Genomic DNA, 17,492 nt, shown 5'->3' with positions numbered 1-17,492 from the left:
ACGCGAGGATGGTTCGACCTCGGCACGTGCATCACGGAATCCGCGCTGATCATACATGCAGTTACAACATGCTTGTATACGACGACAAGGGCTGAAATCGTTATATACAGTGCAAGGTCCTATCGCGCTAGAAATTTTACATCAACTCGATAGAACATCAATATAACATTGATGTAACTTCGTTGCAAGCCACTCCTTTGATACTATCACTTCGCAATGAATGCAAGCTCGTACTGATGTTGCATACGACACTAAGCTAATGGCTCACTTGCGTCCGTCCTCACATCGATGCATTCACCGACTCATCACTGTATTCGTCACCATGTGTATCAAATTGACATTGAACTTCAGGCTGATGTAAGACAAAATGTAAGATATTCGAAAGCAGACCACTTCGTCCACGATGCACGCGATCCACGACTATTGCCAATGGATGAGTTCACGGAGACATCAGGGAAGCACAAAGGAAGGGAAGGGGATAGAGGCTTGGGGTATAAGAATGACCGAGGATTACAGCATCAGACCGAAGGCACATCCGACGATGTCGAGGCTTGAGCAAGGGCCATGTGGTGCGCGACACTGTTGATACGACGTGTACCAGAAGTAGCCGCATCTGCTTGGATTGCAGACAAGACCCGGCTTCAATTGACCCAGAAGTCAGTTCGGAGTTTCCTACAGTCAATAGAACAGGGCTTACATCGAATGGAATGAGAGAAGTGCCGTCCTGAGCTCCTCGGGCATGACGTCTTCGATAGTTCGTATAAGGGAATTATAGAATCCTTCGTACCAAAACTTGCCTCGTTCGTCTTCGGAGCCGGCGCCGAATGTGACCTGTGACGAAAGAGAGAAATGAACCTGCCCATGGATGTGAACCAAGATCAGTAGCTTCGAGATGAATCTGGGAGACTTACAATGCACGCGATGTAGGCAATCATTGCAGGGGTGACAGTGCGGATGCCATGGATCTGAGCGCGGCCCTTACGGTTCGAGCGCGATGTGACACCGTCGTTCGACTTAGCAACAGACGGGGCGACAAGGATATGTTGCAGTCCCTGCCAAAGTAATGCCAGTGACTCCGATCAGAAGCAGATTCTCGCAGAATGACATGATACTGATACCTTGAACACACCTTACAAATCAGCAACCCTTCGCAAAAGCCTCTGAAGAAATTCGTCTTGTCTGCAGTGTTGTCACGCCACAGAAAAGCCGGGTAGTCGTCTGCGCCTTGCGGATAATCGGCATGATATTCGAGAAGTGCCACACGAACTCTGCAAGGATGTCAGAAAGGACCGGAGAAATGTGTCTGCCAATTATACTCACCGTGCATCGCCGTAGTCGTACATCACAGGACAGAGGAGCTGGCCTGTGGACTCGCAGCTGAAGCCACGGAATTGCTTCTCTGTGGGAAGTGGTGGATTGAAAGTGATCCAATCGCGTATACCCCCCTTACAGGTGTTGACGATGTTGTTCCGATCGCGGGTGCGCCCACGTTCGATCTACAACAAACATTTGATATTGGTAAGTAGCCGTCCATAATTCGCATGTTGACATTACCATCTCGGCGACCTCTGGCGAACCAGTAGGTCCACGAATTGTTAGCTCGTCGCGCAGTTCGGGGGCAATGGCAGTCAGACTGTCATAGAGCTTGTGAAGCTTCTGCTCCCTTGCATAACTCTGGTTAGCAGTCGTAAGAGGCGAGCAGTGGCAGTATGAACAAACCAAGATGTGTATACGCTAGATGGAGCCTCGGGATCGCGAGCACGGCCAGCATCAATGATCGCTTGTACAGATCGGAACATGTCGTACTCGAGTCCAAACCGAGCTCCCTTCTTCTCGAGTTTTTTGACGATTCCTTCCCGGGATGAGGGCGCGGGCACAGCTGGTTCGGTACCCTGAGGGATGATGGCAGTAGTACTGGTAGGTGGGGCAGATTCAGAGGACATCGCAGGCGACGAGGAGAGAAATGAAGGTGTGATGCAAAGAATGGGTTGCTGTCAGTTGAACAGAACAGAAAGTGGCCGTTTGGCGTCCAACAACACCGAATGTTAGCCTACGATGAGAGCGAGGGAAAGATACCCGGGCCTATGTGAGACTCGACAGCTTTTAAGCTCGAAGACGCTGCTCACCGGTAGAACGGCCCGGGTGTAGTCTATTCCAGGAATGTGAATGTCCTATCGTGGATATGAGTATTTGACTCATACCTCGTGGATGCTAGAGGTCGTCTTCGAAGGCGCTAGCATCCGATTCATCGCCTTGCAGGTCGGCGAGTAGTCGATCTTCATCGGAGCTATACTCGTCTTGGCTCGTTTCGTCTTCTTCATCCAGAGGGCATGCAACCATGCTGCTATCAGTTGCTGACTCGGACTCGGCACTGCCGACTTGGGGAGACGATGGCGGTTCCGGGTCGGCAGTGCATGCAGAGAACACAATTTCGACATCGAGCTTGTCCACCGTTTGAGCACGACATGTCAGGTGGCCAACTCCTAGGCCCACATAGCGCATGACTATGTCTCGGTCAACAAACCTGTTGACATAATAATAACGCCAGTCTCCTGCCACATTGCGAGCGAGAGAGGGGCCAAGCAGCGAGAACGTTCGGCCATAGTGAAAACCAGGAATCAGATGCGACGCACGAAGAACATCAGCAGGATCTATGAAGCCAAATGCATCAGGGGACGTGGACGGCAAGAAAGAGACCCGGGGAAGCCTAAAGTCGTTTGCCGAGCTTGACCAAGTTTGGTCGCGTTCGAGCCACCGGACCCAGAGGAGCTCCATCCGCAGCTTGCTAGTTGAGCCTGGGCGAAGGACGTTAGCATGGTATATGCCAAGGACCTGCGCATATGTCCACGGATAGAGTGAGCCGTCAGCGCTCCCAGGTGTGTGCACCATGACAAAGCACTTATCGGTCCCGACATGAATGATGTCCTGTGCTCGACGTAAGTCGTAGGTAGTGAAGTTGACACGTGCTGTAGCATGGGCGAAGAGACAGTTACGATCCAGGATTAGGGCAGCATCTGCAGGCCACGAGGGATCTGTTGCCAGAAGCCGAGAATGGAGATGCGTCCTGAGGTCATGCACAAACGAGTGCAGAGCAGGGTCGTCGGGGTGGTCAGCGATGAGTTGACTAAGATAGACTGTGTTACGTTGCTCGACGGCAATACGATGATGCTCTTGCACAGCAGACGGGTCTGTGGCCTCGTCATCGATAAGCTGGACTGTTGAGCGTGTACTCGGAACATCGACACCGATGTCGTGGAGCTCATCAGCCATGTGGTTCAGTTTGGAGGTAATGACGTCCTGCGCTACGAGCTGTTCATCCGCATCCTTCTTGTTGGTACGAGCATAGCGCCTCTTGATATCACAGTGCTTGAACTCGCCCTAGAACAAATCAATGATGAGTAATTTATGAGGATTGCAGTCCATACGCACCGTCTGTGTTGACCCAGAGTCTGTTGTTCCGGTTGCACGGATGTTTGCGACATAATCGCCAAGGAAGTGCGTCTTCGGCGTCTTCATATTGAAAGTGCGCGGCCGCCGACCAGACGGAGCAGATTGGGCTGGGGCGAGACCTCTGGTTACGAGCCGGGCATGATTGCGCATTCGTTTGCTGTACTCAGCCGATGACTCCTGGGTAGTAAAGGCAGGGCAAGTTACCGCTTCGAATTGTCGCAGAGCCTCACCAAGTGCAGTCGTAGCTGTGTCGAGTAAAGCCAACGAAGAGTCAGTGTGCATGCGGAGTTTTGCGAGACCATGCCAGTATGCGAGTGTGAAGAGCAATATGCGGACATTGCTGTCGTGCGGCTCTGGCAGAAGTCCTTCGAAACACGGTATAGCGCACTAAGTCGCAGTTAGTACTTGTCGTCCGAGACAACAAAATCAATGTTACTTACCTGAAGGATGTCTTCGAAGTCACGGGCGGCGAGCTTCTTCATCTCGGACACATTCGCCGCAAATTTTCGGATCGTGAAGGTACCGAACCCAGGGACACGTCGGAAACTGCACGACAGCAAATCAGTCTGTGTCAAATCACTGGCAATCATCCTTTACCGACTTCTCGTCCAGCTTATCAACCAGGTTTCCAGGCTGAGACTCCAGAATGCGGATGAGGTGCATCAGCAAAACGGCGCACTGTCTGACGGCGCCTGAGGCTAATGAAGGGCCTGATCCGGAGTCTGAGATCGCTGTCATGGCTGACGTGACTGGGCGCTTATTCTCCGTGCGGCCCTCGGGTCGTTCTTGGCTCGCCAGAGCCCGTCAGTCTCAGGCTCCTCAGTCGTGTCAGTCGTGTCAGTCGCGACAGACCATAGTTTTGAAGCTACTACATACTTGAAGCTACTACATACTTGAAGCTAGTATCACTGTAAGTATACTACTGTTACAGGCTCTGACGAAATAGACTGAACAAAACTTTGACTACGAGTAAGTAGTCTACATTATTTCTTGGTACACTCATACTACATATCACGAGCACTGTGGTATCGACTCGGGATAGTACTGTGCGTAGGGTTGAGCGAGCGCTCAGACAGGAGGAGCAGGAAGACTCGGTGAGGAACGAAGTACCGCGGGCGCCTGCCCTAAACAGGCGTGCCACGTCGCCCACTCGTCCATGTCAACGGTTGCGACTCCTTTCCTGCCAACCCCGTCGCTCTGCGCAGCCACCCATTCTCTCTGTGGCTATAGACGTACATCGGAGAGCCCGCGCATACTGCAGCAGTCGATGCCTAGGATGCCCAAGCCGAAGGACCGTTGTCACCGGAATAGCACGAAGGACAAAGACTCTCAGAATTCGAACGGGAACCGCGGCACACGAGGCACTAGAGAAAGAGCATAAGCGACGCGCACCTGCGAAGGGCGTGAAGGAGGAACCGAGTAGGTAGGAGACATCGGGGCATGGCGGCGCTGACTACAACAGGCAGGGCAACCCGTACTCCAGCTCAACAGGCTCGGGGAGCGCGAGTCGTTCGGTGCCGCCATCGCCAACGGGCAGCGCGCCGCCACCGCCCACAAGGCTCCTCGACAAGGACCACGACGACGGTTTCGCGGAGGCTCTCATGAGTCTTCCGTTGGGTTCGACCGCGCTGTATCGCTGACCAGCTGATCCGCGCAGCTTCGGTCCTCTTCCTGGTGGGCCGATCGGTCCAGGCGGTTCACGTCCTGGGCCAGGTCATTCGCCGACGATAACGTACCGCAATCGCCAGCCGTCAATGCTGTGTCGCGCATCACCTCCGATATCGGGTACGAAACGTCCGCTCAGCCCCGAACGCGACGATCGCAACATCGACATGAAGCGCAGCCGTGCGAGAGCATTAAAAGCGTGCTTGAGAATGGGAATATCAGGTGCGTCTTTCCTCAGTCCGGCTCTGGCAGACGTCCGTCCCTAGTGCCCTCACGACTCGTTTATCCCCTTCCGCCAGCAATTTATGACGCATTCGCCTGCGGCACATCAGACTGAGGTGCGGAGCTACCCGCTGTCTGACGCACCCGCGCTCCCGACGATGCTCCCGCCGCATCTGTGACTGATTGGCGCAGGGCACGCAGGAACGAGTCTCCCGCCGATCAAGCGAAGGAAGGATCTGATTGTGAGTGACACAGGGAATGGTGATGTACAGCACAACATGCACGGCAGCCACGAGCATGCAAGTTGCTCGTCTGCTGCACGTTGTCCACGAGTGCGCAGGGCCAATGCCCTGCGCGCAGACGTGGCCGATGAGCGAGCGACAGGCGTAGGGACGAGGAGGAGGTGTGGGCGGGCGTGAGGGAGAGCGAGCGGGCGGACGAACAGACGGGCGGGCGGAAGCGCGAGCGGGTGAGTGCGTGAGGAACCGCCAAGCAGGGTGAACTGACGACAAACCGAGCGAGCCAGTGGGCAGGCGAGCGGATTACCAGACCGGCGGTTGAGCGGCCTGGCGGGCGGGCGGGTACACAAGCGGGCGACAACGCACAGTGACCGCGAGCGTGCAGGGCAAATGTCGAGCACGCAAACACGACGGATGAACGGACGGCATGCATGGGGATAGGACGGGTGAGACAAGTGCAAGACGGCGGGCGAGTCAACGGGGACAAGTCTATGGCTGGGGCACGGAAACACGACACACGCCGACTGCGAGCAAATGCAGCATGTACATGTATGTAAGAGTACGTGTAGTGACCTAGAAATATATTGGGTTTGTGAGGTCCGACGAGTCTGACGGGTGGTCTGAACCTCGTCTGAAAGTGTCTGAAAGGTGAGCTGACATCAGACACTGCGTCTGAAGTCAGAAATGAATCTACCCTTTTCTGACCTGGGGTATGATCTGTCTGAGGTGTCTGATCCGACTGATGTCAGACGTTTCAGACGACTTCAGACGAAGTCGCTGTTTTGCTGATGTGCGTGAACACTGCTTTCCAGACGCCGAGTTCGAACTCATGCAGGAGATCGACAACTAGAAGGACAAAGAAGTTCTCCACGATGTCGGAGAATGCATTCTTCGCTGCCATGTCAATAACTGTACCACACGAATCTCGCTGTTGGTGTACTTACCTGTGTTGGTATAAGCGACTCGCCCTTCAATTCCTTCTCCACTCGGTCGCTGTTCACGACGTACCCCTTGTCGTAGATAAGAGAAATGGCCTCATCGACCTTCCTTTGTCGGGTAGCATCATCACGGCGTGCAGTTTCCTCCCTGCGAACACGATCGGCAGGAGTCCCTAGCTCCGGGATTTCGTCCATCTTGACAAGGCATCGGGGGCATGGGCATAAGCCCTTGTCACGAATCGTCGCGACCAGCACCCTGAAATGGAATAGTTGTTAGTAACATGTACACAGACGAGATGGGACCATACTTCTCAGGGTAATCTGCTGAATATGTGAAGACACGTGGGTACAGACGCCGTTTGATACCGTCGGTGCAATCAACCACAATCCCGGTTTTGTACGCATTTAAGAACTCGGGATCCTGTATAAGGATCGCCCAGGTGGCGTGAAACAGCTCACGGCGTAAGTGCGTCAAGAGCGGGCCTTTTGCAGATTTGCCGTCATGTAATTTTCGGATGTAGTCCTTGATACTATCGGGGAGCTGATGTAACGGATATTCCCGTTACGGTATGTCTCGTCTTGTATGTTTGTCATTGTTTGCCTGAGGGCTCGTATGGCGCGCCTGTGCACCTACGAGACCTCAGCCTTTTACCTCGTCACCGCCCATGTATGCAATTGTAGACAGTTCTCCTTGAATAGAGACTGGGTACAGCGCATACCGGGCACGACGAGTGAGGCGACATTACACTTTTTTGCGCTCCAGATTCATTCTATTACTCTGGGGACTCTACTCTAGGCAACAAACCTCGAAACTCGACATCTACATCTATCTACTCGACGTCTATGCTATTCTGATCATATTCTGGCCAACTCAACAACTCAACAAGATGTCCGAGTCGACCACCAACCTGTCCGCACCTTCGCGAAGCAGCCGCGGGTCCCACAGTGGGACCCGCAGCAAGCTGAAGGCGTTGCGCGAGGAAGTCCGAGCGAAGCTCGCCGCAAGTCAAGAGCGGATCAACAAAGCCCTCGAGGAATCCAAGCAACTCGAGGCCGACCTGCTGGCAACGGTCGACGCCGCGTTGTCCGAGGCCAGCAGCCGCAGTCGGTCTTCTCGCACGAAGACCACCCGGACTGAGTCCTCTCACCGCGAGGACTCAGCCGGAGCTCTCACAGAGCAGGCGCCGTCCGACCGTGAGGTCGAACAGGCACCGCGCACTGAGCAGCTCGAGCCCAATGTCGAGCCCGCTCAAAACCGCCCGGAGACCGACTCTCCACCTGCTTCGACCCAGCCGATGAAGCTCGGCACCACTCTGAGGAGTGGTGAGCGCGCCGAGCTCGACAACGTAGCCGTAGTCGAGCTCGTGCCTGGATTGAATGAGCAGCGCCAGGAGCTGACTCGCATCAGCACCCGGGAGGGCATAGGCACACAGTACTACAGTAGTACTGTGTGCAGTGGGAACGAGCCCACGCGTGTAGATACGCTCGTCGCGTGTTCAGAGATGAGCCGCGACACAAAAATATATATTCGTTGTCGAATGACGTGCGCGCCATGTCGAGCAACTTGCTCGACGCGACGCGCGACGCGCTCGACTCTACGGGCGTCGAGCGTCACGGGTCCGTGGCGAGCGCCCTGAGTGCTAGCGCTCACCGCACTGCACTCGACCGCCACCACCGACTCCACGTCCTCGACCACTCCCACTCTCTGGGCAGCCACCTCGAGCGCCCGTCTGGCGAACCAGACGCGCGCGCGGCCCCAACGCGAGTGCGAACTCGCGTTCGCGAATGGCTGGCTGACTTACCGCCAGCCCAGTCAGTGGCGACCGACGACCTGGTACCTCACGGTACCAGATCGCCAATTCCTCCCTCCCCGGCTCCTCACCTCACCCCTCTCGACTCGCGCCTTGACTCTGGCAACCAATACCGCGGCTCTGGCGACACGCAACCCAGCCGCGCGACCCAGGACTTGAACACCGCGCGTTCAAGTCCAGCGCCGAGTAGCAGGACCGAGCGGACCACGAAAGACGCGGAGCGAGGAGAGCAGAAGGAGGACAGGGAGACGGGGAGCGATAGCGAGGAGAAGGAAGGAACAAAGGGACAGAGGGAGGAAGGGTGCGGGGCGAGCAGGAAGCACGAGCACGAAGGCTCGACGCCCACAGGTACGTACTCACCGTACGTTCCCGCATCGCCGACTCCGCTTCCTGTGCCCGCGTCAGTAGGCGTAACGACGAACGTGGGGTTCGCCGTGCGTCCTATTGACCACGAAGATGGCACGTCCGGCCCCAGGTACGACTGCGAAGTCGTACCCGATGTTCCGGGTGTTAGCACGCCCAAGGTGCTGCGGGACGACCTGCAGGTCGTACCCTCCATACCCCCCGTAACCGCGCCAGTAGGCGTATCGACGAACTCAAGGCTCGTCGTGCGCACTACTGGCCACGACTATGGCACCTCCGCCCCAGGTACGACTGCGAAGTCGTACCGGATGTCTCACGAAAGCTGCGGTACGACCCTGAGGTCGTACCCGGACCTTTCACTCTGCAAGGCAATACGACGGACGCGCAGTACTGCACGCCCGACGTGCCCCACCTCTCCATGACCGGGTGTCGAGTAGCGGGTACGCCCCAGATGGACGTACCTACCTCGACATCTCCATCATTGCCCGTGCTCGCGCCCGCGCTCGCGAGCGGAACGACGAATGTAGCATCCGTCGTGCGCAACACTGGCCATCAAAATGTCACGTTTGCGCTGCGGGACGACCTAATGGTCGTCTCTTCCACTCCGCAAAACGGCACGCATGCACTGCAGGACGACCTCGCGGTCGTACTCTCCGATTCGCAAGGAGGCACGATGGACTTGCAGCGATGCATGACCATCGTGCCCCATCTCACCTCGACTGCCACTAGTGCAGCGGACCCCTTGTCGGACAGTAGCATCGCGCTAACATCGGCGTCCCAAGATGGATGGCACTTCCGCGAGGAAGTGCAGGCCTCCGGCTGCTCCGACGCAGCTGAACCTTCTGTGGTTCAGTCGGCCAAGCCACGGGACGACCCCGACGAGTGCTCCCGCGACGCGCTCGACTCCGCAAGGATTCTGGAAAGCCGACCGAGGCGTAAGGCCTCTCTAAGAAAGGCCTCTCTGCGAGAGGCCTCTACTGCCCCTTCGCGAGCACAAGTAGCTCACGTCCGCGCAGTCGAACCGCCCGCGATTCAACTGGCAGACTATCCGGACGGCCTCGATCTCTCCAGCAGCCACCGATTGTACGCGGCAGCGCCTGAAGAAGACGTGCACTTCCAACAGGAAGTGCAAGCCCTCGGTCTCGTCAAGACCGCTGAACCTTTGGCGGTTCAGCCAGGAAGCCCGCGATACGATTTCGACCGGCTCGACGAAGTGGCGGACCTCGATCTCGACCTTTCCTGCAACCACCATCCTCCCCGCGATCCCGGCGCCCCGACGAGCGCGCAGCCCGACGATCGCGTACTCCCGAGGAACGCGCGAACTCGAGCTCGCGACCCGACTGCTGCACTACCGACAGTGCAGCGACCGGCGCCTACGGACCCTGACCGACCAGAACGGACTCCCATCCGTCAACCCGGCGAGAACTTCATAGTTCTCGCCGATGGCTCGCTCCTAGGGACCCCCTACCAGCTTCACACCAACCTCTCCGCGGCCCCCGACACCCATGGCGAGTACGACAGGCTCCGAGAGTCGGAGAACTCACGCATGACCCGAAGATCGAGCGCCGAACGGACAGAGGGTCAGGTCAGGCACGAGGTAGACGGGGATGAGGGTGCGGAGGCAGGAGGGGCAGTTGAGGAGGGTCAGGCAGAAGGAGGAGAAGGGGAAGGGTGCGGCGTAGGCGAGGAAGCCGAGCATAAGTGCTCGAAAGACGAAGGTACGCCCCTACCGGACGTACCTCCCCCGCCTCCACCACCATCTTCTACACCGCTACCACCACCCGTGACGAACACAACAACCGAGGCGGTTGTCGTGGCAGTCACCGCATACGACTGTGGTACAATCGGCCTAGGGGACGACCTACAGATCGTACCCGGCATGGTCAGGCACGGCGGTATGATCGACGAACACACAAGCTCGTTCGACGCACCCAACGTCCTGGTAACTCCTACGTGGACGTCGGGCTTCATGGGCGACGCATATGCAGAGGAGCTCGGCGGTGAGCTCGACAACGAGTACCTCACGGTACTCGCCTCGCCGTCACCATGTCCCATCCCGACACCACCACTGACGTCGAGTATTACACTCGACGCCAGCATTACTGAGCTCGCCGGTGACCCGATGAGCGAGTACACATCAGTACTCGCCTCGCGACCGCCGTCACCCGGTCCTGTACCACTGCCCGCGCCGATTGCGACCACCCCAAAGGTCGCCGCAAGGGACAGTGGTCCATTCACACCACAGAACGACATAGCAGTCGTATCTGTGGCCTCGCACGGCGGCGCGTCCGAAGTGCATACACGCCCTACCGACGCGTCCCACCTCTCCACGTCTGGTGCGGCACCGCCATCAAGCACTACATTCGATGCAGAGGGTGCTGCAGGCGGACACGATCGTCTGACTGACCAGGGCGAGTACCGTGAGGTACTCTCCCACCCACCTTCTCCCGTTACAGTGCCACCACTGGGCGACACTGAAACGAGCATTGACGAAGAAACGGGCAGGCCAGATCCCGTGGATCGCGAGCAGTCGACCGGAACATCTACAAAGGTAGATGTACGACAGGCTGCACCCGAGCACGGATGGCGACCGTCGGGACGCTACATGCCACCTGCACGTCGCGTCCACTGGCAGTACCTCGAAGACCAACGTGGACTGGCCGCGGCTCATGGCGACGAACACAACACCAAGTACCGTGAGGTACTTGGCACATCCAACAAACAAGACCGGGACCTACCGCCGAGCACGTCCAAGATATATGTGCCGTCTCATTACTCGGACCCGGCTCAATCGAAGGGATCGACGTGGACTGACAAGTCCACGTCAATAACTCCAGTAAAGGAGACACTTGGCGAGGACGAGTCCTCGTACTCGCGGGTGCGAATACCTGGACCGTATGGTGTGGCACTGGCAGGCACATCCAACTTACTGGGCGATGCGCCCGCATCGATTGATGCGACGACCAGGGCGTCGTCGCGCGCCCGTAAGAAGGAACAGCCACCGCGAGGGCTGGAATCATCGGACTCAGGTGAACGGCAGCGTTCAACGACTACTGCTGATACCGAGACCGAGCCGGCGCGAGTGCAAGGAGGAGATACCTCCTCTACGAGGGGGGGTACTCTCCTGAGAGGGGAAGGGAGCGGGGCCTCGAATGGCCACCGCTTGTTCCACAACACCACCAGTACATCATATAGTGATGTACTGGGATCGGACGCAGTCACGGGCGGTACATCCAGCGTTGAGCTCGATGTACGAGCTTCACGTCGAACACCGAGACAGGTACCACCCGTACCACGCGCATCGAGCGATCGACTCGACGTACAGAGTACAGGTGACCGTCGCGGCCACGACATCACTCGGGAAGTTAGTACCTCGCGCAGCGACATACCAGCATTGAACCGAGTACCGACTGCGCCGGATCGTCCAGTAACCATTGACGTGAGTCGATGGCCCATGGACAAGGTGTTGCACAAGTTGTGTTTCAGCCTCCTCGCGGACCAGCTCGACCACGATTTCGACGAGGCTGAATCCGCGGCGAGTGATGGCGAGTGGGCCATTTGGGCTCACTGCAAGAGATCTGCACTCAGCTGTGGACAGGCCATCGAGGAGATGTCCCCGCGACCGGGGACATATTCTCGTGCTGCTCGTCGAGCATGGGACCACTTCCAGAGGGAATTGGAAGTGGTTCCTCTCGAGTTTGATCCTCTGCTCATTGCACCATTACCTATGGAGATGGTGCGATATTGGGCCTACAACAAGCTGGGATGGCTTGTTGTACCACCTCGCAGTCAACCTCGGGATGACTCCGACTGGTATAACTCCTCTGATGAGGAGCCTCATACCACCACTCGTGAGGAGTACCCTGACCAGATTGAGTCGGAGTACTTCTCCGAGTCCGAGCACCATAGCTCGTGGTACTCACGAAGTTCAGGGTCTGAAGAGACAAACTCGGTAGTAGTCTCTGACTACTACGAGCAGTCCGAGATGGAGGATACCCAAAGTTCTTCTGCACTATCTGCCGAAGATGAGGGTAACTCGGAAGATGCAGACTACTACTCCGAGTCCGAGTAGTAGTCTACGTTCCTGGTTGCATAACTCCATCGAGTTATGTATGACAATGGTGAACGGTTGTGTCTGCTCACTGACACGATCTAGCATGTCGTTGTCTACAGTTCAACATCATCTTTGTTTTGCCACTTGCTACCACCGTTGGGTTGTTGCATATGTTTCCTTTCCTTTTCCTTTTTTCTATCTGTTTCTCTGGTTATCGCTGGGACCCGTGGTCGTGTCCAGTGGGGGAGGGTGTAACGGATATTCCCGTTACGGTATGTCTCGTCTTGTATGTTTGTCATTGTTTGCCTGAGGGCTCGTATGGCGCGCCTGTGCACCTACGAGACCTCAGCCTTTTACCTCGTCACCGCCCATGTATGCAATTGTAGACAGTTCTCCTTGAATAGAGACTGGGTACAGCGCATACCGGGCACGACGAGTGAGGCGACATTACAGCTGACGAAACAATTCAGCAGCTGCAACAGATGGAGCTTTCGAAAGACTTACTGAAGGAAGATATGCAATATGATATCCAGCAGCCGTAGCAGGTCGGGCACGGTCGTACTTGGACTGGTTGCCGAAGAAGATGTAGATTGGCCAAGCTTTTGCGTTTCCGAACTGTGCTAGGTTTGTTGAATCCGAATAAAACATCATGGCAACGATTGCACGTGGCAGATCGCAGCCTTCGACGCGCGGAGAGTTCTGAAGCTCAAACTCTGCGTTGAGCCATGCTTTCGATGTATAGAGCTCGCCGTGGACGTTCTCGGGCAATGACCCTGTGGGAGCATCAGGGGGTAGGTACGTGAGATTGAAGGGGTGATAGTGGAAGTTCCGGGAGATGCTGTACTGGCCGAAGACCTTGTCGATGAGTGGGACCAGCGGCTGATAAAAGAATGCGGGGATAGTGAAGTGATCGCCCGCCACTGAGTGCTCCGCCGGAACCTCCTCGACTGGTTCGTGGCGACGAATACGCTGGCGCGCCGTGTACTCGCTGCGCCGTGATGCCTCCGTGGAGCGATGACCTGACGGAATCCCGATCGTGATGCTCGCCTGTCTCCAGCCTTCCGCGGCATCGGTCCACGGTTGCTTGGCTGTGAGGATTGCATCGACCTTGTCGTAATTGGCTGCTGCAGCATCAGCTGAAGAGAAGTCTGGTTGGCGTTGAATCTCTTGCATCGCGGCACGCGATGCACGGGTCTGCATCGGGTAGCTCCAGAAGTGGTGGTACTGCCGCCATGCACTCAGGTTCGGGAGAGGAGCGATGATCTCGCTGATGGTGCGACGTGTTTTGGCATGTCGAGAGGGTTTGTCAGCAGGCAGGCAAGACGTGACATCGAGCTCGGCATCAGGAACCGTGCTCGGGCGACCCTTGTACAAGCGTGAGAGACCGAATTGGTTCGCGATCGTGCGGAACTTCTCCATGACGATGAGGCGAACCCGAGGGCGGAGGCGAACCTCTGGCTCAGGCGCCTCGGCACTAGACTCCTCCAGTGGTAGGAGTCCACTGCCTGACGACTCAGGGAGCATGTCCCGGACTTTCTGCGTCATGATCCGTGTTCGTGTCGATCGACGCGGAGCCGGGTCAGCCTCCGGTTCATGGGCAGGCGACATAGGGAGATCCAGAGTCGGAGCGACGGTGTCTGCATCCGCAGACGCGAGATACTGTAAGTCGGGTTGGTGAGTGTCAAGAGATGACTCGAGGCAGCGTGGACTTACGTGTGGTTGAAGAACAGGATGATCCTGCCCGGGTAGGAGTGCGCCCCTTGGTGGGTTTGAAGCCGAGTCGGGCCTGGCAGTACGAAAAACCTGTAGAGAATAGATCAGTCAGTATGTAGTTGGTGTTGATAATACATGTGCACATACCACATTGGACCCAGAGTCCGACACGGTGTCATCATTGACTCGTCTCCGCTTTGCTTCTCTCTGCTGCTCGGTCTCCCAAGCGATGCGTGCTTGATCTAATGTTGCTCGGCACTTCTTCTTGTGCTTGGTGAGCACACGTTCATTGGAGAAGGCTTCGGCGCATCCTGGGCATGTCGGCATACTAGATCGACATGAGTTAGTAGGGGTGCATTAAGGAAGAGCGAGGGGCTTCGCACCCACTGGGTCAGACTGCAAAGAACGTGATAAAGGAGTGGATAGGGTCAGTAAAATGTACGGTGCAGTTGAATGAGCGGGGCGGCCAGCAATGTTGGACAGTGCAGTACTTGGACTTCAAGTTGAACTTCAAGTTCAAGGTCGACGCGACGCCCGTTCGAGTCGCCGTGGCAGTGGACAAACAGAACCATTCAAACGAGCATTGTTGCATTGAGCGCGGAACATCGCGGACGTCTTACAGGTAAGATGTGAGCACGTCTAAGATGGCGTCGTACGTCTAACAGGTATATAAGAGCGTTAAAAGATAGTAGGGCCACGCAATCCTGCCCTGCGATCACATGCGCTTGTAGAGCGCTTGCAATCAAATGTATGATCGTGAGAGTCTACAGACGCTGCATTCACTTACCGTTTTGAAGGGGATTCCCTGATGTGTGGCCAATCAGCGCCAACGCACGAACGCGTTCAAGTTCATACGAGTGTGGTCTCCTGCACCATTACAGTCAAATCCCTACATACGACTCACTGTAACCTCCCGGTTGGATGTACATGGTTTACCATCATATACTGTGCGTAGTTGCTGACCAAATTATATTCTAGCACTGTGGATGATGGCTACAAAAAGCCCTCTCGCAGATGCACTCCTTGCGCTGCCGGTTGAAGCAGAAGATCTGGCGACGCACGGTCCATATAGCCAGGAGGTCCATAGCAGGATGACCACGGAGATTTCAAGGCTAGAGCTCAGACTAGAAAAACTGAAGAGGATGGCCAATGCGATTCTTCCCATGCACACGCTACCCGTCGAGACCCTCGTCGACGTGTTTCGTTTTGCTACCAGTAGCATGGCGCAAATCAGTACGGCCCCATGGATATCTCAGACTATGGGTGTCTGTCGGTATTGGAGGGACATCTTATCCCAAACACCTCTCTTCTGGACCACCGTCGACCTCTCGTGGAACGTGCATTTTCTCCGGCTCTGTCTCGCACGCTCGGCGAACGCAAACCTGAAGCTCAACCTACTGCACAACCACATACGGCACAATATGCCATCAGGCCATACCTCCATATTGCAGTTCACCCTGGCCTATCTCTCAGTCGCTCCCCTCCTTGCGCAATATCGATCGCAGGTCTCTGATCTCGTTATTCGGACTTCTAGGCCTGGGCTGACACCAGATTCCATATCGGCGCCCTATGCGGAAGTGCTCAAGCACATCATCTCTGAATATTACCCCGTGTTGACTACGATGTCCGTGGGTGCTCATTTTAGCGGACTTGCACTATCTGTGAATGACACGGCGCCGAACCTCCGACGCATCGAGTATAGCGGTCTCGCCCTGTACATCGCGCATTTGCCTTGGTCACGTCTGACATCGATATCGCTTTGCGACGTTACCTTCGTCGATCACCAAGGATCCAGAGCCCCGGCGCTCGCCGACCTCTTGGACGTACTAGAGCTGTGCACGTCCCTGGAGGAGCTCAAGCTCTACAAATGGGAGCCTAGTCCTTGGTCAGAGCGGGTAGTCGACCCAGGCACTACCGTGTCTCTGCCACACATGCAGAGCCTTCGCATGTCCGGCGGCGCACCTGATCTCTCTGCGATCACACATCATCTCTCCCTACCACCGAGCGCTCGCCTCGCGCTGCAAGCGCACTCTGTTGACGAGTGTCATTCGGTGCTGCGTTCAGTCCTACCATCTAACCCCGAGTCCATTGCTTGTATCCGGGAGATGCGGCACGTACTGCTGTGGTCCACCTCCACTAGGTTCGTTGCCTACGCGGACATCGATCGCACGCAATTCTGGGACTCGCGATCATGGAGGGCCGTCGACTTCAACCCCCCTTGGTTCGTCGAGCAACTGCCTCTCATACCACAGCTCTACATGTCATGTCGCATGATGCCCGTCCATCAACATGCTGATACCTACCACCACGGCTTCCAGACAGTCATCGGTGAACTTAGTGATGGCTTTTTCGACGCATCGTCTGTTCGGACGCTCGTCTTCTACGGACCCATGGCGATCGTCAATCCACGCGACTGGATGCAACTCTTGGCTGCCTACCCAAACATCGAGTGTCTCGAGGTCCTCTCGGACAGGACAGGCAATGACATGTGCGATTTCATCTTCACTCTCGCGCCAACCCCTGCCGGGGTCCCCTGCCCGCAGTTGCGCGAGCTCTTTGTGCAATGCGATCCATCCGCAGACTTTGCCGACGGGTCCATGATGCTGGATTGTCTCCTCTCGACGCTGCAAGAGCGCGATGAGGGAGGTACTCGTTTGAAGACTCTTGGTCTCAACCTCGTAGTCCGCCCAGACATTGATGCCGAGAACGACCCAATCCTCGCGCGCTGGGTTGAAGATGCCACTGGCACTACCTCCCATCAGCTCCCTGACGAACACGATGCCATCCAGAGAGGCCTACAGTCTCTGGTAGACTCGTTCACCGTACACATCAGCCGAGCACAGAGGGTGGTGGTGGACTCAGACGATGAACAGGATTGAAGGGGGGCAGGCTTGCAACTTTCTTGTGATCGATTCGGACCCTCGACCATGGCTTCCTGTGTGCACTGGCACAGATTGAACATTGCCAGCAAATTAGAGCCTGCCAGTCACGAAGCATCTTGAAACCAAAAATCGTGTTCGCTGCATACACTTATTGC

At 56.3% G+C, this 17,492-nt stretch overlaps 5 protein-coding genes across 5 annotated transcripts; 2 read left to right on the top strand and 3 right to left on the bottom strand.

Annotated features, from left to right (window-relative positions):
* Positions 1-518: 518 nt before the first annotated feature.
* B0H18DRAFT_1116506 (uncharacterized protein) lies at positions 519-1,943 on the bottom strand (the record flags this gene model as incomplete). The annotated part of the gene is made up of 7 exons (XM_048033438.1): positions 519-639; positions 698-855; positions 912-1,052; positions 1,130-1,268; positions 1,321-1,496; positions 1,555-1,663; positions 1,720-1,943. 7 exons carry the CDS (start codon positions 1,941-1,943, stop codon positions 519-521), a joined length of 1,068 nt encoding a protein of 355 aa, XP_047896597.1.
* A 268-nt stretch (positions 1,944-2,211) lies between these two features.
* On the bottom strand, positions 2,212-4,188 carry B0H18DRAFT_1116505 (uncharacterized protein; the record flags this gene model as incomplete). Its single annotated transcript, XM_048033437.1, has 4 exons — positions 2,212-3,378; positions 3,430-3,837; positions 3,891-3,996; positions 4,052-4,188. The coding sequence occupies 4 exons, from the start codon at positions 4,186-4,188 to the stop codon at positions 2,212-2,214; spliced, it is 1,818 nt and encodes a 605-aa protein (XP_047896596.1).
* A 7,540-nt stretch (positions 4,189-11,728) lies between these two features.
* On the top strand, positions 11,729-13,022 carry B0H18DRAFT_991327 (uncharacterized protein; the record flags this gene model as incomplete). The annotated part of the gene is made up of 2 exons (XM_048045050.1): positions 11,729-11,882; positions 11,907-13,022. Coding segments are annotated over 2 exons (1,008 nt in total), but the record flags the coding sequence as incomplete, so codon positions are not given.
* A 167-nt stretch (positions 13,023-13,189) lies between these two features.
* On the bottom strand, positions 13,190-14,782 carry B0H18DRAFT_1116502 (uncharacterized protein; the record flags this gene model as incomplete). Its single annotated transcript, XM_048033436.1, has 3 exons — positions 13,190-14,401; positions 14,456-14,545; positions 14,603-14,782. 3 exons carry the CDS (start codon positions 14,780-14,782, stop codon positions 13,190-13,192), a joined length of 1,482 nt encoding a protein of 493 aa, XP_047896594.1.
* Positions 14,783-15,283: 501 nt separating this feature from the next.
* Positions 15,284-17,381, top strand: B0H18DRAFT_105054 (uncharacterized protein). Its single transcript, XM_048030940.1, has 2 exons — positions 15,284-15,378; positions 15,434-17,381. The coding sequence occupies exon 2, from the start codon at positions 15,442-15,444 to the stop codon at positions 17,332-17,334; it is 1,893 nt and encodes a 630-aa protein (XP_047896593.1). The 5' UTR covers positions 15,284-15,378; positions 15,434-15,441; the 3' UTR covers positions 17,335-17,381.
* Positions 17,382-17,492: the final 111 nt, after the last annotated feature.

This window comes from Fomitopsis serialis (genome assembly GCF_022376445.1).
Source record: "Fomitopsis serialis strain Sig1Antser10 chromosome Unknown B0H18scaffold_14, whole genome shotgun sequence".
NCBI classification, from domain to species: domain Eukaryota; kingdom Fungi; phylum Basidiomycota; class Agaricomycetes; order Polyporales; family Fomitopsidaceae; genus Fomitopsis; species Fomitopsis serialis.
This window is presented reverse-complemented; position numbering and strand designations above follow the sequence as displayed.

What these genes read in the sequence shown, in the direction of transcription:
- B0H18DRAFT_105054 (XM_048030940.1), top strand. Translation starts at nt 15,442, where the DNA reads ATGATGGCTACAAAAAGCCCTCTCGCAGATGCACTCCTTGCGCTGCCG.